Below are 19,510 nucleotides of genomic sequence, written 5' to 3' on the forward strand. Positions count from 1 at the left end.
TTTCCCCTTTGCAGTATTGGGGCAAGCTTCTTGCGTCTCTATAGAAATGGAAAGAACAGGAACACATGTCTCCTAGTACTGTCTAGTACAGGGCTGCAATTGTTGGGCGTATCTCTGTTCAAAGTTGAGAACTGGTTTAAAGGAAAAAAAAAAATCCCTCTAGACTTAGCTCCTTTTCTCCTTTGGGTTGCAAGTCCTCAGGGAATTTAGGTCTACGGTACATTTTTCCCAAAAAGTCCCCTTAGTTTCTTCTAACGGTAGAGCTCTACAGTGGGTCATGTGACAGCTGGGTGTGTGCCTCTAGGCGCGGTGGGGGGGATGAGTTTGCGGGGTGTGTGTGAGTGTGTGCCTGCAGAAGTTCCACGTCTGGTTTGGGAAGACGTGTGTTTTTCTAGGGCGTGAGTGTGTCTGAATCTGTGCGAAGTGAGACTGAGAAAAAGAGATTTAGAGAATGGTCCTGGTCAGGCGATGTGGCCAAGCATGCCGGTGCCGGTCTCATTCCCCGGTCAGCCTCTGCATTGGGGGCGAGGTCCCGGTCCTTAGGGAGACGGGAGGACAATGGGGTGCGGGCGCCCCTCCCCGTACTTTGTGCACCCACCTGACGAATCCGCGGCGGGTTCAGCGGGGTGGAGGCCCCGCCTTCCGGGGCCGGGGAGGTGGGAGAAGCCATCTTCCTGCGGCTCCGGGTTTCTTCCTCCTGTCACTCCCGGGTCTCCCGCGTCTCCTCAGTCTCCTTAGCGCCGGGCCTGCGGCCCGTCAGCAGCCGCCGCGCCCCGTGTACGCGCCGGGGCTCCTCCGCCGCAGGAGTGGAAGGGGCAGCTGTCCCTTCGCTCGCCCGCGCGGAGTCCTGGACTGAGCCCCTCGCCCCCTGCCTGCGCCCACCTACCTCCCGGTGGGGAGATTCGGGGCCATGGCGGGCGGGGGTCGGGCGCGACCTTGGCCGCGGGGCTGCGCGGGCGGCTGCCTCTTCCCGAAGGCGCCGCGCTCCGCGCGTGTCTGAATGAGCGAACGGCCGGGCTTATTCTAGCAGCGGCTCCGGGAGAAAGAAGGCTCCTTCCCTCGCTGCTGCCGCTATCGCCAGGAGAGCGATGAGCTCATGGACAGCTCCCAGAAATATGTCTATATGCACCACTGACTGCTGGAGTTCGGGAGGTGGGTGGGGATAAGGAGGCTCCTCGGCGGGCGCTCCCGCATCACAGGCAGACGTTCCCTCGGGAGGCCCCGGGCTGATGGGGCACGTCCAACTCCTCCCTGCCCATCTCCACACTCACTCTCCAGCTCTTTCTATTCATCCCATACACACATTCCCCATGCACACTAATTCTCCCTTAGCGTTCTGTTAGGCACCCACCCACCTCTAGCCTCCACACACACATTCTTTGTTCTGCCAACCACTCCCTGTTGGTAAGGAGGAGTTATTTTACGGAGAGAACATGGTATGAAATGTCAGTGCAACTTCAACTCCTGTCAGATGTGGGCTGGTGGAGAAAAATACCATGGTGGTGTGCCTTTTATGCTTTGGGCATTTCCTCCTTACCCCAAGACCCAACTTCTCATTCCCACCTTCATCACTATGAGAAAGCACCTTCCAGCTACCATCCAGGGTGGTGACTTGACCCCATCATCACTAAGGTGGAGTGTTCCTCTTCTGTGGCTCTGAGAAGAGCTTAAAAGACAGGAACAGGTTTAGTAGAGCACTTTCGGTGCAAGAGCTGGTGGCAGGAACCGTGAATGCCACACTGGGGCTGACCTAGTTTGTATTACTGATTCCCAGGGATGTAACTGGAATTATGGTTGATTTAGAGCAAACCACTTTGCAAGACCTGATCGTTATCTCTCTTCATTGATTCAACTGCCCCATTGAGGTAAGAATTACAACATTTTACAGATAGCTAGATGACCTTCATGAGATCTTATGCAACATCAATTTTTTTCTCCTATGGATCTCCACACAAACATACACATCCACCTTTAAAAACAAACCAAAACACAACTTGTGGTGGTGCTTCATGCCATTAGTCCCAGCTACTCAGGAGGCTGAGGCAGGAGGATCCCTTCAGCCTGGGAGTTTGAGACATAGCATGACTCTCCAAACCAGAACAAAATACCCACCTTCCTATATCATGGACATCCCCCATTCCCACCAGCCACTGTTCCAGTTCTCTACACTTCGTTTCAGCAAGATCCTCTGCAAAATTTCAAAATCTCCAACACCTGTCCTCAGATTCTCCATTGAACCCACTCCATTCAGGTTTTCCTTCATCTTCTTTTCCAAATCTTCTCCAGATAAGGTTTCCAGGGCTGGGGAGTTGGTAGAGTGCTTGCCCCACATGCACAAGGCCCTAGGTTCAATCCCCAGCGCCACAAAAACAAACAAACAGTTAAGGTTTCCAATGACCTCCATGTTGCTAAATCTAATGATCAACTCTCCATCTTCATGTCTTGACTTTTAAACATTATTAAAAGAAAAAAAAATCACTCCTTCCATCCCAGAAATGTCTTCCACTGGTTTCTAGGACACCAGTCTTGCTGGATAGTCACTTTTTTCTTTGTCTCATTGTCCTTTGCTGGCTCTTCATCATTTTCAAGACCTCTAAACTTTGGAATGTGTCTTGGTCCCTGTTTTTTTCTCTTTGCCCACTACATTGTTGCTCTCTTATAGTCCCATTGCTTTAAATAGAATTTATATTGTGATAAATCCCAAATATATGTCTCCATCCTCTCAAATTCTAATTCCTATTGCCAATTGCCTCTACCTCCACCTGGATATCTAGGAATTCCAAACTAACCATGTCCAAAACTGAGCAACTTTGAATTACCATCTGCCAAATCAACTCCTCAGATACAGCTTTTTCTATCTTTGGAATGCTCAGGAAATTCAATATTGTCAGAAATATCATTTCCTTGCTTGCTGTAATGCCCCGTATATCATCCATCAGTAAATCTTGTTCATTCTACAGAGTCCAACCATTGCTGTATTTCCCTACATCCCTCTAGTCAAAGCCATCATCTTTCACCTGCCTGTTAGCTAAAGTCTCTACTAAGTCTGCATTTTTCTACCCTAGCTCTTCACAGTAGAGTTGCCATAGAGCAACCAGCCAGTGCTCAAAGCCCTCCTGAGTTTTCTTTTCCTCACTCAGAGTAAGAGCCAGGCCATTTCAGTGGTTTATAAAGTCCATAGTCTATCCTTCATTTCTGCTTACCTCCCTCTGTCTCCTCAGCTCACTTTCTGTAGCATGCTAGCCTTATTTCTATTTCCTGAATATTCCAGGTCCAGTCTGATCTCAGATCCTTTGTACCTGCACCCTTCCTCCTCCAGGTATGCATGGATCATTCCCTTACTTCCTTTAGGTCTCTATGCCAAGCTCACCTTATGAGTGAGGCCTCCCTGATTACCTATGTTTTGGAGTGACTTGTGTCCAGCCCCTTCCCCAAATTTATATGTTGGAATCCTAACTCCCAATAACTCAGAACTGACTTTGGACTGTTGCATATATAATTGGTTAAGATGTACACAAGAGTACAGTGGGTCCCTAATCATATGATTGAAGTTCTCATCAACAGAAAAAATTGGGCACATACACATGCACAAGGGAAGAATGCCATATGAACCTAAAGGTAGAAATTAGGGTCATACCTCAAAAAGCCAAGGAAAATCAAAGCACACCAGCAAACCATCAGAAGTTAGGGAAAGTCAGGAGACAGATCTCTCACAGCCCTTAGAAGGAACCAGCCCTGTTCACATCTCCATCTTAGACCTCCAGCCTCTTTGAGGGCAAGGCAAGAGATTTCTGTTGTATGAGCCACCTATTTGTGGTGCTTTGTTATAGCAGCAGCTCTAGGAAACTAATATACTCTATAAGATAATAATATCCACTATCTATTTTCCTCTTTGCTATGTGATACTTCTGTATACTTTTCATCATCTGAAAGAACTTGTATTTACTGGTTTGTTTATTGAAGCCACCTACCACTTGAAGGTAAAATTTCAGGAAGGCAGAAGTGTGATTTGTTCATTATTTGAAATACCTAGAACATTCAGCACCTTGAATGTTCCTATCCAATAAATATTTATTGAATGATATAAGTATATTTGCCAAAGTTATTTAAAAGGTTGGAGAGCCACGATTTGAACTCTAGTCCTTATCTTGAAAGCCTAAACTCTTTCACTTTGCTGGTTTCTCTATGTGCATAAAAATCATACATATTTGAGCCAGGCACAGTGGCACATGCCTGTAATCCCAGCAATTTGGGAGGCTGAGACAGGAGGATCGCAAGTTCAAAGCCAGCCTCAGCAAAAGCAAGGTGCTAAGCAACTCAGTGAGACCCTGTCTCTAAATAAAATACAAAACAGGGCTGAGGATGTGGCTCAGTGGTTCAGTGCCCCTGAGTTCAATCCCTGGTACCCCCCCAACAAAAAAAATTCATATATATTTAGGCTGGGGGTATAACTCAGTAGTAGAGCACTTGCCAAGTATACATGAGAGCTTGGGTTTGATCCCTAGCACCAAAATAAATAAATAAATAAATATTTTGAATAATTATATTCCTAAGTAAGAATAAGAGTTAGATTAATGCTCAAACATGGAATTTTTTTCTACCAGGGGTTGAACCCAGGGGCACTTAAACATTGAGCCATATTCCTATCCATTTTTATTTTTATTTTGGGATAGGGTCTTGCTAAGCTGCCTAGGGCCTTGTTAAATTACTGAGGCTGGCTTTGAACTTGTGATCTTCCTGTCTCAGCATTCCGAGCTGTTGAGATTATAGGCATGTGCCACCACACCCAGCTCAAATATGGAAAATTTTACGACGTCATATCATAAAAACTGTTTATACTCTCTGCAAGCAATACCCCAGGTCACCCAATATGACTATTTTTATGGTGGCAGTGTTACATGATGGTTAGGATGGTGAAGTGAAGTCAGTCACTAGCTGAGTTCCTACTTTCTTACTTGACATCTTTTTTTCTCTCTTTCTTTTTTCTTTTTCTTTCTTCTTTATAAAGTTTTGGTTCTGGGGATTGACTCCAGGGGCACTGAAACTACACCCCCAGACCTTTTTATTTTTTGTTTTGAAACAGGGTCTCACTAAATTGATCGTGCTGGCCTTGAACTTGCAATCCTCCTGCCTCGGCCTCCTAGAGTTACTGATTTCAGGTGTATATCACTGTGCCTGAATGGCCTTGCTTAGAATTTCTATAATTTATTGCTAAATTACAGAGCCTGGCCTCAAACTTGAGATCCTATTGCCTCAGCCTCCTGAGTGGAGTCCCTGGGATTATAGGTATGTGCCACCACACTCAGCAATAAATGTGTTTTTAAAAGAACCCCTTGAATTTCATCTTAGAGAATCAAAGGAAACTTAACAGGGCAAGTAATACTATTATGGCCCAGTGACGCTCTATGTCATACCTGGGAATTTAAAAATCCAAATTCAGGATCTTAGATCTTTAGTGGCTTGGGATACTTAATTCAAATTAACAAAAACATGATCATAGGAATAAATAGCATTCAGATTTTTTTAATTGGCAAATATAGGATAATTAAATGAAAATAGATGTTGAAATTTATAGATGTAGATATAAGGTAATATTGTAAGTAGAAGAATATTCTTGTTCTTACTTTTATAAATACTAGTATCACTTGTAACAACAATAAAGACTGCTACAAGAAAGATATCCTTGATTTACCAGGAAACTATGTAAAATCAAGATTAGTATAGATCTCTCAAGCCATCTTGAGTAGTGACTATCTATCTTACAACAGCCCTCTTCCTATTTCAGATCATGGGATAGACTTCATCCTTACCCATAACTGCTACACACCATGCTTGTTCTTCCTCTTCCCATAGAAAATCCAACTCCTACATCCTACAATCCCCAGCCCTTTTTATTTTTATTTTTTTATTTTTTTTTTATAAAGAGAGAGTGAGAGAGGGAGAGAGAAAGAGAGAGAGAGAATTTTAATATTTATTTTTTAGTTATTGGCAGACACAACATCTTTGTTTGTATGTGTTGCTGAGAATCGAACCCGGGCCACACGCATGCCAGGCGAGCGCGCTACCGCTTGAGCCACATCCCCAGCCCCCCCAGCCCTTTTTATTTGTCCACTTTTTAAAATTTTGAGACACGGTCTTACTAGGTTGCTGAAGATCTCACTAAATTGCCAAGACTGGCCTCAAACTTGCCATCCTCCTGCCTCAGCCTCTTGGGTTGGCTGGGATTAAACATTTATACCACTGTGCCAGGCAACCCAAGTCCTTTGAAAACCATACTAGACTACACATAATTTCTGCATAATGGATTCATCTACATTCCTTAAAGGCCTTGAAATCCTTACTTTTTCTTCAGAAGAATCCTTGTTGCAATTCTTGTTTATTTTTATTTTAAATCTACATAGAGGGGAGGGGGGATAGTAGGGGATAGGAAAGGTAGCAGAATACAACAATTACTAATAGGGCATTATGTAAAATTGTGGATGTGTAACTGACGTGATTCTGCAATCTGCATTTGGAGTAAAATTGGGAGTTCATAACCCACTTCAATCTAATGTATGAAATATGATATGTCAAGAGCTTTGTAATGTTGTGAACAACCAATAAAAAAATAATAATAAAATTTAAAAAAAATCTACATAGATGGGCTGAGGGTATAGTTCAGTGGCAGAGCACTTACCTGGTAGGTGTGAGGTCCTGGGTTTGACCCCCAGCACAAGAAAAAAAAATCATATGGATAATGTGTCTGCTTATTTCCAATGACCTTCACCTCCTCCCTATTTCACTATCCACTTTCATGGTCAAGGACTTTTCAACAGACTCAATCTATTTACCCATATTCAATAACTCTTCAATTCCACCTAAACCTCCTCTCAACCCTACTACTTTCTTGATATCCCTATTCCATCTCACTATTCAATTTCCAAGCACTATATTTTATTATTATTATAACAACCACCTTGTATAAATTTCAATTTGCCTCTCTCTCTCCCTCTGCTAGACTCGCCTGGCAAAATAGATCTTAATTAAATCTAGCTTTCCATCTCCTATAAGCCTGCCACCATGCAGGCTGGAGAAAATTGCTGAGAGATCTCAGTACTGATGGCTGTTAATTTCAGGCAGACTCTTGGTGGTATGTGGTATGTGGCAATCGTACCACATTTCTCTAATCAGTTCATTCTCCCACTCCCTAAGATAATCATTAACAATTTCTCTCTTCTTGCACTGTGGTTTCTTCATTCTTAACTGATGACCTTGTTCTTTCACAGAGAAAGCAGAAGCAACCAAAATATACCACTACCACCATTTCCATAAATCTTCCCACGTGCTAAATGACGTCTTTTATCCTCTTACCATGGATGAATTGTGCATGTTCTTATGCAAGGCCTCCATGCGGGCTCTTGATCTCACCCACTTAAACTGACTGTGGATGTGATTCTTGCAATTCTTCACTCTTGTTCTTGCTCCCCCGTCCTCACTGAATTATTCCCCATCTCTCTATTATCCTATGATTTTGCTCCAGTTATGGAAAAACTACTCTGAAAAGATGTCTATATGGTACTTCCTCTTCCTCCACTTCCTCTCCCCTGAGGCTCTCTTGAACCTACTCCATTCAAGTTTTCTCCTCACCTTTTCACTAAAACTGTGTCTAGGTCTCCAGTCACCTCTGTGTTGTCATATGCTTCGGCCAGTTTTGGTCTGTTGTCATCTGATTCTCTCTCAACAACGTTTGACATCTATTTCTTCACTTGACTTCCAGGACTCCAAAATTTGTCTTGGTTTTCCTTCTTCCTCATGAGATGTTCCTTTTCAATCCGTAACTTCAATCCTGGTTCCTCTATGTTCACCCCACAGCTGATCTCATGCATCATTTCCATTATTTAAATGCATCTATATGCTGACAGCTCCAAAATCAGATGCCTGGTCCTTCAGCCTCTCCTTCTGCCAACTGGCTACTTTCCATCTCCCCCAAGATATCTAGTAGATGTTTCAGACTAAACATGTACAAAATTAAAAATGTACTTCTTCTTTTGGACTATTGTAATAGATTCCTATAGTCCTAGCCTCTATTCTCAACAGAGCATTGAAAGTTACCTGTAACATCTAAACACAAACTACTGGGAGTAGTGGCACATGCCTATAATCCCAGGGAGTCTGAGGCAGGAGGATTGTAAGTTTAAGGTCAGCCTCAACAACTTAGAGAGACCCTGTCTCAAAATAAAAAATAAAAAAGCGCTCGCCTAGCACATGCAAGGCCCTGGGTTTGATCCTCAACACCACATACATGCATACATACATACATACATAAATGAATAAAGGGTATTGTGTCCAACTACAACTAAAAAACAATATTTTTTTAAAAAGGACTACGGGTGTAGCTCAGTGATAGAGAGCCCCTGAAGTACCACAAAAAAATAAAATAAAATGTAAACCCAACCATGTCATTCATCTCCCTAATAGTCTTTCATTTCACCCAAAATACCAGAAGCATCTATCATCTTTTACCCCTCCCCCAACCCTATGGACTTTGTGACCTCATCTCTTAATCTTGTCCCTGCAACTCAGAGGCCTGGAGAGAAGAGTAAATGATCATTTTTTAAAAAAAAAAATTTAATATTTATTTTTTAGTTATCGGCGGACACAACATCTTTGTTTTGTATGTGGTGCTGAGGATCGAACCCTGGCCGCACGCATGCCAGGTGAGCGCGCTACCGCTTGAGCCACATCCCCAGCCCTGAGTAAATGATCTTATGTCAGTAAAACACTTGAAATACAACCTGGCACATGGTAAGTGCTCAGAGGTGTTAGAAAGTTGGCTCCTTCTAAGTGTAAACTGTTTCCAGTGGGTTAAGTAAAAGCATTATTCGGTCTCTAAAATATGAGATATTTAAAATACAATGCATGGGCTGGGATGTGGCTCAATCGGTAGCACGCTCGCCTTGCATGCGTGCAGCCCGGGTTCGATCCTCAGCACCACATACAAACATAGATGTTGTGTCCGCCGAAAACTAAAATAAATAAATAAATACTTTAAAAAAAATAAAATGCAACTGAGCTTCGTGGTACGTGCCTGTAAACCCAGCTCCTATAGAGGAGGAGCTTTAGTTGGAGGCCAATCTGGGCAATTTATCAAGACTTAAACATAAAATTAAAATAAAATAAAATATTTTTTTGAGTATGTGTATGTGGTTCTGGGATTCAAATCCAAGGCCTTGGGACTGTTAGCCAAGTGCTGACCACTGAGCCTTACCCCAATCTCCTCTTTTCTTTCTCATCCATCCCCCCAAATAATACATATACACAAATATACTCATGTAGATACAGTCAAGAAATCATTATTAGGCAATTTCACTCTGTGGATACATCATGGATTATACTTAGCACAAACTAAGACAACTATAACTTCACCAAGCAATATAATCTTAAGGGATCACCTTCATATATGTGGTCCATCATTGACCAAACTATCATTATGTAATGTGTGATTGTGCTCAAAACCTGCTGCATTTTGGTACTAGGGATTGAACCCAGGTGTCATTCTGGACCATTCTACCTCATCTCCCATATTTTAATAACTCACCAAATACTTTTTTTTTTTTTTTTGGTTTTCTGGATCAAACCCAGATCTCATGCAGGCTAAGTGCATGCTCTTCCACTGAGCTACACCCCCAAACCTGTGAATTCTAACGTCCTGCTTCATTTTTGTTTTCCATATCCATGGCTTTAGTCTTCAGCTACTCAGTGTATTGTTGTAGTTTCTTAATAATGGCCCTACAGAGCTCTTTCTATCCTGAAACATCGTGCATAAGTCAGCAAGAATATCTTAAATTAAAAAAAAAAAAAGACCTTTCCATTTACAAAGCCTCAGTGGCTTTTCATTGCCTTCAGAAAAAAATCTACCTTCCTTTGCTTTAAAGTAAAATCCCTCTTCCAAATGTTGATACACTCTTTGTATCAGGATATTCTTAAGACTAATAGCTATAAAATAGTTTTAAAAGGAAAAGATTGAAAGATCATCCTATATAGAAGTGTAGGATTTCTTTATATAAAAATTTACTATGGTTCAAAGCCAGTGTCAGCAATTTATTGAGGCCCAAAGCAACTCAGGGAGAGTTTTTGTTTTTATTTTTGATACTAGGGATTGAACCCAGGGGTGCTTAACCACTGAGCCACATTCCCAACCCTTTTTAAAAAATTTCATTACAGTTGCTTAGGGCCTCACTAATTCGCTGAAGCTGGCTTTGAAATCACGATCCTCCAGACTCAGCCTCCCAAGTCACTGGGATTACGGGTGTGTGCCACCGCACCCAATTTACAATTACTTTTTAAATTTATAGCCTTTTATACCCAGCACTCACATTTGAGCTTCACAACTACTATATGAAGTAGCAAGACAGTGATATGCTGATGTTACAGATAAGGAAAATAAGACCCAGAAAATTTAAATCTATGACACAGTCACATGGCTAGTAGTTGCTACTCTAAGCCTTCACCAAGCACTTCCTGATGAGTCATGTACCTGTTGCAGCTTTATTCAAATTCACAAGTCTACTGGGAGGCTGAGGCAGGAGGATCGAGGATCGCAAATTGGAGGGCAGCCTTGGCAACTTAGTGACACTGTCTCAAAATAAAACATAAAAAGGACTAGGAGTGTAGCTCAGTGATAGATCACCCCTGTACAAAACAAAACGAACAAAACTTCACACATATTTTTCCACTCTGACTAGAAAGCATTCGTTTTCTTTTCTTTTTCTTTTTTTAAACTCTGAGGTTTAATTTCCCTCTACCTGCTTCCCCTGATTACTCAAATCAACCAAAGACCATGAAGAACATGAAATGAACGCTTTAATTTGTTACCATACTAGATCATGTAAAAAGGCTGAATCAACTTCTCAGGAAGCTGTGGGTTTTCCACTAAGGCCATTCTCCTCTCTTTTGATGGTTATCAAGGAAGGACTGCATCCCAGAGGATCTAGTGTATGTGACGGCAGTCAGTAAATGATAAATGGCCATGACATACAAATATCAAGCTTCATTATCCTTGGCATACCACCTGGCTGTAGTTATATGCACTTAGTTTGTAGGGGGTTTCTCCTCTTCTGCCTCTACATATAAACCCAAAAGAAGCTAAAGACTCTCCTTAGTCATAAGGACCAGAGTTTCAATAGAAGATAATTGGAAGATATGTGTAAGGCCCTGAGCTCAATCTCTAGTGCTTCCAAAAAAAAAAAAAAAAAAAGAATTGGGGGGGGGTATATATATATTTGGTATTTTAGGTGGGATTTGTATCAAAAAGCCCTAGACTTTGCTTTTTACACAATATCCTAAGGTTTTCAGTCTCTGTACAGCTTCCAGACAAAATTGAGAGGGGTAATAAATCTCTAAAGAGAATTGGGCTCACTTCCAAATAACCATCTTAAACCAATATACATAAAGTCCGAAACAATCTTCAAACTAATCAACTAAAAGGGCAGGAGTTCAGCTACACAAAACAAATCAATAGATTGAAATGTGGATATTCTACCTTACAGGGATCTTGATCCAGGTTCTATTCATATTAAATATATACTGAATGTCAGGAGATGGACATTCAAAACTCTTTGTGTAAGATGCTTTCCTTCCTCTCCAATTTTATTTTCTATCTTTTCTCCCCCTAAACCTTTTTTCAGCTGAATCAGTCTACTCCATCTTAAATAAAATACCAAATTTATGTTGTCCTCTGGCAAAAGCATTATTGGATTTCCCTGGACTTTTGCTATTACCTCATCCCCTGATGATTTATTAGAATAGCAGGTAGGAAATTAATGATGATTTTTGGTGACTTGAGGAACTCACCAGAAATGGAAAAATGTCTTGGTTTTTTTTTTTTTTTTTTTTTTTTTTGGTCCTGGGAATTGAACCAAGGAGCATTTTACCACAGAACTACATCCCCAACCTTCTTTTATTTTTATATTTACTTTTTACTTTGAGACAGGATCTCACTAGGTTGCTGAGGCTGGCCTTGACTTTGGATCCTCCTACCTCAACCTCCAAGTGGCTAAACTGCAAGCATGTGCCACCACACCTGGCTTACTTAAGCACTTTTTTTGAGGTGTGGGGTACCAGAGATTGAACTCAGGGGTACTCAATCGCTGAACCACATCCCCAGCCCTATTTTGTATTTTATTTAGATACAGCATCTCACTGAGTTGCTTAGCACCTTGCCTTTGCTAAGACTGGCTTTGAACTTGTGATCCTCCTGCCTCAGCCTCCCAGAACACTGGGATTACAGGCATGTGCCACCTCACCTGGCTACATGAGCACTTTCAAAAGAAGGTTTACTTTTCTCCTTTCTGGTCACTTTTGCTTCTTCAAAATAATACAGTGTGTAGAAAGGCAAGGTTTGAAGAATCCACTGGATTTCAGGCTACAGCTGTTTGATAGTTTATTGCTTGAAGTTATTTCAGATGTTTTCTCTCCTCATATTACAAGTACATTTCATTGTTTCACTGAACATTTTAAATTATTTTTAATCTGGAATCTATTTTGTAAAAATTTTAAACATATAAAGGTAGAGTATGCACATGGTAAACAACACAGAAACATTATAGAATTATGTAAAAGAGGGGTTGGGGTTGTGGCTCAGTGGTAGAGCGATCCTCAGCACCACATAAAAAGAAGTAAATAAAATAAAGGGGACTGAGATCATGGCTCAGAGGAAGAGCGTTCACCTAGCATGCGTGAGGCACTGGGTTCGATCCTCAGCACCACATAAAAATGAAATAAATGTATTGTGTCCACCTACAACTAAAAAATATTTTAAAATAAATAAATAAATAAATAATAAAATAAAGGTATTGTGTCCAACTACTACTAAAGAATAAATATTAAAAAAAGAATTATGTATAAAGAAAAATAAGAAATCTCAGTTCCCTATTCCCCTAGATCCATTCCCCAAAGTAACTACTATGAATTTATGTGCATGTTTTCATATCACTACATATAAATCTCCTTTTGTGCATGTGTGTGTGTGTGTGTGTGTGTGTGTGTGTGTGTGTGTGAGAGAGAGAGAGAGAGAGAGAGAGAGAGAGAGAGATTGAGATTCTGGAAATTGAACTCAGGGTCTCTACATTTTAGGCAAATGTTCTACCACTGAGCGGAATCCCCAGCCCTCAGCCATTTTCAAAAATTTTATTTTGAGACACGGTCTTGATAAGTTATTGAGGCTGGCCTTAAACTTGTAATTCTCCTGTCTCAGCCTCCTGAATTTCTGGGATTACAGATGTGCACCACTGTGCCCAGTTTCACTTTTTAAAAACATAATATTTGATACCTACAAAAAACTTTTGTTACAAATATATAATAATTATATGATAAACTTATGTCAGTATATTACAAATTCTAGATATTACTTGATTAATAAAGTTTTTATTGAGATAATTGTAGATTCACATGCAGTTGTAAAAAATAATAGAGCAAGATCCCTTGTATACTTTGCCAATTATCACTATGGTAATAGAAAAAGGTACAATTTAATACCATAACCATAATATAGATATTCATACAATTCACCAATTTTATTCAGAATTCCCCAATCTTACTTGTATTCATTTCTTCCTTCTTGCGAGTGTATGTGTGTGTGTGTGTTAAATCCTGTACAATTTTACCACCTGTGTAGATTCATGTATTTACAAATACAGATAAGATAATAAACAGTTCCTATGTCACAGAAATCCCTTGTGCTGCCCTTTAATAAACACCCCCTCCTTAACCTCTGGCAACCACTAATTCGTCCTCCATTTCTAAGATGTTTTCATTCTAAAAATGTTACATAACTGGAATCAGAATATGTAGCCATTTGAGCATTTGAGACTGGTTTTTTTTGCTCAGGGAAATTCCCTGGAGAGTTCACCAAATTGTTGCATGCATTAATGGCTCATTCCTGTTTTTTTGTTTGTTTGTTTGTTTGTTTTTTGTTTTAGTTGTAGTTGGACACAATACCTTTATTTTATTTATTTATTTTTATGTGGTGCTGAGGATTGAACCCAGCGTCTTGCACATGCTAGGCAAGTGCTCTATCGCTGAGCCACAACTCCAGCCCAGCTCATTCCTCTTTATTGTGGAGTACTGTAAGTTACAATCCTAACACACAACAACAACTTTTATCACAATTCATTTTAAGAAGCTAAATATGAGTGACTGTGATAGTCAAGAATGACGTTGGGGCTGAGACTCTTGATCAGTGGTAGAGCGCTTGCCTTGCACATGTGAGGCACTGGGTTTGATCCTCAGCACCACATAAAAATAAATAAAGATATTGTGTCCATCCAAAACTAAAAAAATACTAAAAGAAGAATGACATTGAAGTTAATATAGGTCAACCCTTGCATTGGGGAGCATAATGCTAACTTTCTGAATGTGGCCCTGGGTAAAACCCAGGATAGTCTTTCCAATAGGAAATGAATAAAGTTAGAAAATACCATGCACTTATGTGTATACTTAACCACTTGGTTAACACAATTTAATTTGGCCTTAAATGACAAGAACAGTAAGCTTAGGGGATTAAACCTCCAGAAGAGGCTGGTGACCTTCTTCTCCACTGGGATAATATCCAGTTCCTCCTGGGCAGCATGCCTGGTACATGCAGAGCCAGGGTTCCAACCAGTTACCTGAGTAGGTCAAAGGGGTGAAGTATTCTTTTATGAGCTTGCTCTAGTGCTTGGGACAACTTCCTCTTGTAGGCTAGGATTATCCTAGTGTGTTAATATAATATTGTCCATGCAGAGCAGCTAGAAAACTGTGAAGGAAGGAGGAAGATTGAGGAACACTGTCAATTCAGGACACATTGAACCTCACAATCCTTGAAACAGCTATATAAAGTGTCCCAGAAAATGTGAAATAGTATTCTGTAAAGAGGCACTTCTCTAAAAGTAGAAACTAGAACACAGAACAACTACACAAATATGTGTGTGTGTGTGTGTGTGTGTGAGAGAGAGAGAGAGAGAGAGAGAGTATATATATATATATATATATATATATATATATATATATATATATATATATAAAATCTGCCATATGATAGAATTTCTTTCTTTTAAGTTGTTAGCTTCTTGGTGACATTATGAAAAAAATACAAAAGAAGAAATAAAGTTAGACATAGGTTTATAGATGGGAAAACATACAATTAACCTTTGATGTGTTTTTTTTATCACTTAAAATATGTTTTAAGAATCTGTAAATGGGAGCAGAATGTTCATAGACAACTAGGAAATTTTGAATAGCAAATTTCAATGGTTTGCAGATGGTACATAAGTGTAACTTTGCAAAAATAGATCAGAGAGAACAGGAGAGAAATGGAGAGTAATTTATTGCAATAAGGAAGAAAAAATTCTAGACTGCAAAAGAAAAACAATTAGTGTCTTTTTTTTTTTACTAAAAATGCCTTAAATGTTAACTAACTCAATATTTTTTTTTAGTTTGACATACAAATGAACTTAGTTTTGTGTTCTTGAATTTCTTCTCTTCATCTTCCTAATTTTATTTGTGTGTGTGTGTGTGTGTGTGTGTGTGTGTGTGTGTGTGTTTTGCTGGACATCAAACCCAGTGCTCTACCAACCCAGTCCTGTATCCTTTTAAAAAATGATACAATTGAGAATTTGGAAAACAGTAATGCTGAGAAAGCAGACTGAGGGAAAAGCGTCATGTGTAGGTCAATTCTTCGGGTCCATTAAGCATCTCAAATTCAGCATATCCAAAACTAACTTCAGCTGTTTCTTTACAGCCTCACAATGAAAACCAGAAATTTGGGGATTATGCTAATCTCCTAGTGCTCCCCCACCGCCTCATTCATTAAATGACCCCTTTACCAATTTCTTTTATAGTCTCCTTCTCTTATTTCAAGTTCTCCTCCTCCTTTTCCCCTTCTTTAACTTAAAGGGCTTCCTGACTGGTCCCCTGAGCCTGATCCTAAGAGTGGGCCTAGAATGATTTTTGCAAACAAGCACCTCTGCGTCCACCCCTCATAGGTCCTTTGTGGTGTGCTGGGAATCGGAACCCAAGACTTCACACATGCTAGGTAAATGCTCTACCACTTAGCTACATTCCCAGTGCATGCACGTGTGTGTGCGTGCACACACACACACACATAGACACACACTCCTTTTTCCCCCCTTACTTTTACTTTGAGACAAGTTCTCACTAAATCATCCATGCTCACCTTAACCTCGAGATTCTCCTGTCTCAGCCTCCTGAGTAGCAAGAATTACAGCATGTTTTCACAAGTTTTTTATAGGGACTAGGATATAGTTAGTGGAAAAGCACATTCTGACCATATGTGAGGCCTTGGGTCCAAACGTCAGTACCATAAGTAAATATATTTTTCTGTTTTATACTCTCATTTTTCCTGTGTAATTCGTTATGCATGCATTCATTCATCCCTTTTGTTTGTTTTCTGTATTGAGGATTAAACCCAGTGCCTTTCATATGCTAGGCAAGCACTCCAACACTAAGCAGCATCCCAGCCCCCAAATGTTTATTGAGTGCCAGGTCTCCTGTGAGGATTTATGTATAACTTCTTCCTACAAGAACATAGACTCTCTAGATACTGAACTCAATTCTAATATACTATCTAGTGGGTAATTGGATGGATGAACATATAAACAGATGGATGGATGGAGGGGCGCTTAACCACCGAGCTACATCCCAGTCCTTTTTATATTTTATTTAGAGACAGGGTCTCACTAAGTTGCTGAGGGCCTTGTTAAGTTGCTGAGGCTAGCTTCAAATTTAAGATCTTCCTGCCTCAGCCTCTCTAGTTGCTGAGATACAGGCATGTGCCACAGCGCCCGGCTCAAAGTATGTTTCTATTAATCATCATTTGCAGAAAAACTTCTAAGATGTTGTAACTTCTCTGCCTTCTAAAAATGACTAGACTATGTGATCCTACTAAAGGTCTATTACTTTTTATTGGAGTGCTGGGGATGGCACATGCTAGGCAAGCCCTTTGCCATCGAATTATACTCAGCCTTCTATCCTCTTTTTTATTTTCCTTGGGGTGCTTAATTTTTCCTTTTTATACTTTTCTGTTTCCTTCTTTGTCAGGAAATTACTTTTTGTTTATTGTTTGTTTTTTCTGCCACTTGAAGCAGCTGTTTTTACTCTAATGCCATTCTGATCTCTTTGAAATTTGGAAGCCACAATATGAAAAGAGCTATAATTGTGTGCAAAACACAAATAGATTCAGACTGAGGTCCTGAAGATTATTATTATTATTATTATTATTGGTACCATGGACTGAACCCAGGGATACTTAACCACTAGGAGCCACATTTCCTTTTTTATTTTTTTTTATTTTGAGACGGGATCTCACTAAGTTCCTTAGGGCTTCACTAAATTGCTGGCCTCAAACTTGTAATCCTCCTGCCTCAGCCTCCCAAGTTGTTAGAATTACAGGCATGTGCCACCATGCCCAGTGAGATTACCTTTTGATAGCAGTTACCAACTCTATGACACTCGACCTTATAACAACTATTTTTCTTCCTCAGAACACTTTCCTTTCTTCCTGATTCTTTGGGATTCAGACAGACATAGTATTAATGTGCAAAAAATGCTTGTAATCTCAGTGCCTGGGGAGAATGAGGCAGGAGGATGGATTTCAAGGACAGTGTGGATAATTTAGCAAAACCCTGTCTCAAAATAAAAAATTACCCGGGAGGCTGAGTCAGGAGGATCACGAGCTCAAAGTTAGCCTTAGCAAAAAGCAAGGCACTGAGCAACTTAGTGAGCCCGGTCTCTAAATAAAATACAAAATAGGGCTGGGGATGTGGCTCAGTGGTCTAGTGCCCCTGAGTTCAATCCCCAGTACTCCTCCCAAATAAATAAATAAAATAAAAAATTAAATGGCTGTAACTGTCCTTCCAGTTGTAAATGCCTCTGAGTTCAAGCTGCAGGGATTATTATCATTTCAAAAAATATTATTCACAAACATAGGGACTGGAAGGACAGCCAAATGTCAGAGCTTGCACAAGGGCTCTGGGTTTGATCCTCAGCATTGCTAAATAAATAAAGTAGCACTACTAAATAAATACATACAAAAGGTAGAAATTAGCATTTGAACATAAGCCTCCTTAGGAATTAGTGATAAAATCTGGAATATTAAAAAGATAAATTTTGGCAGGGCATGGTGGTACATACCCTTAATCCTAGTGGCTGGGGAGGCTGAGGCAGGAGGATTGCAACTTCAAAATCAGCCAACTTAGGTGAGGCCCTACGCAACATAGAGAGACCCTGTCTCAAAATAAAAATTAGAGGGTAGGGGATGTGGCTCAGTGGTTAAATGCCCCTGGGTTCAATCCCTGATATTAAAAAAAAAAAAAAAAAAAAAAAAAAAAAGACAGAATTTAAAAATCTATCTGTGGGCAGGGAATATAGCTCAGGGGTAGAATGTGTGCCCAGCATCACACACATACACAAACCTATTTGGTTTAAATATCTGGCAGGAGCTATTGAACTGTTCAGCAGATGATAAAATGAAAAGAACATGAAGTTGGAAAGCAGATGAACCAGGTCAAAAGTTTTGTTCTGCCAGGTGACCTTTGGGTAACAGCCATTCTCCCTTGATTTCATCTGTAAAATCCCCGGCCTGAAAAATGAAGATAAAAATATTCCTCTTACTGACTTGCTTACAAGTAGATTAAACTAATAAATTAAAAGCAGTTACTTATTTGGCATTTTCTATTTCGGAAATGAGTTCCTCCAAAAAGCGATAAGGCTATAGGTATGACTAATTACAAATGAATACTAACATCTCAGCAAAGCCGTTGATGTTTTACTGGGCAAATCTAGTGATTTCTTTCAAATGTATGTTATCAGAGTCTAGGTGACTTTGGCTGATTTCAGCTTTGCTGATCTTCCTTTCAAGAGATCTTACCAACCTTTTCTGTTTGAGTGGCAACAAAACTCTTCTTTTTGTGTAGATCACCAGGCCACTCTTATAAAAGGTCTTGTGTTACCTTCCACACCTTGTGTTACCTTGCACACAGCAAACCTGTAATTGTGATACACTAAGGAAATGATTAGTGATAGTCCCAAGTCTCTATCCATGAGCTCTTTTTTTGATAATGCTATTAACCAATTTTTTTCTTTTTTTTGGAAAAGGGGATTAAACCCAGGGATGTTTAACTACTGAGCCACATTCCCAATCCTTTTTTATATTTTATTTAGAGACAGGATCTTGCTGAGTTGCTTAAGGCCTCAATAAATTGCTAAGGTTGGCTTTGAACTTGGCTTCCTCCTGCTTCAGTCTCCAGAGTCACTGGGATTACAGGCATGCACCTCATCATGCCCGGCTGCTATTAACCAAGTTTTGTTCTTTAAATTCTGAGTGTCTACCCTAACGAATTTAATTAGACAAGATAGATAACTTCTATTACAGACATTTTGCAGATAAGAAAACTGAGGCAGCAGTTTAAGCATACACCATCCAATAGTCATTAAGCAAATATGGCTTGAAATCTAAGTGTAAAGACAATACAAG

At 40.1% G+C, this 19,510-nt stretch overlaps 1 protein-coding gene across 3 annotated transcripts in view; it reads right to left on the minus strand.

Moving 5' to 3' along the window:
- ANK2 (ankyrin 2) overlaps window positions 1-1,110 on the minus strand; it is a 673,244-nt gene extending 672,134 nt beyond the window's left edge. For 2 of the 3 annotated variants that reach the window (XM_081303463.1, XM_081303451.1), the window contains exon 1: window positions 599-1,110. In XM_081303463.1, the coding sequence (XP_081159589.1) occupies window positions 599-670 (72 nt within the window). In that variant the 5' untranslated portion in view covers window positions 671-1,110. The remainder of the gene's footprint in view (window positions 1-598) is intronic. The other variant, XM_081303454.1, reaches the window with a different exon arrangement.
- Window positions 1,111-19,510: the final 18,400 nt, after the last annotated feature.

The sequence above is a fragment of the Spermophilus citellus genome (genome assembly GCF_964194105.1).
Source record: "Spermophilus citellus genome assembly, chromosome: 8".
Taxonomy (NCBI): Eukaryota; Metazoa; Chordata; class Mammalia; order Rodentia; family Sciuridae; genus Spermophilus; species Spermophilus citellus.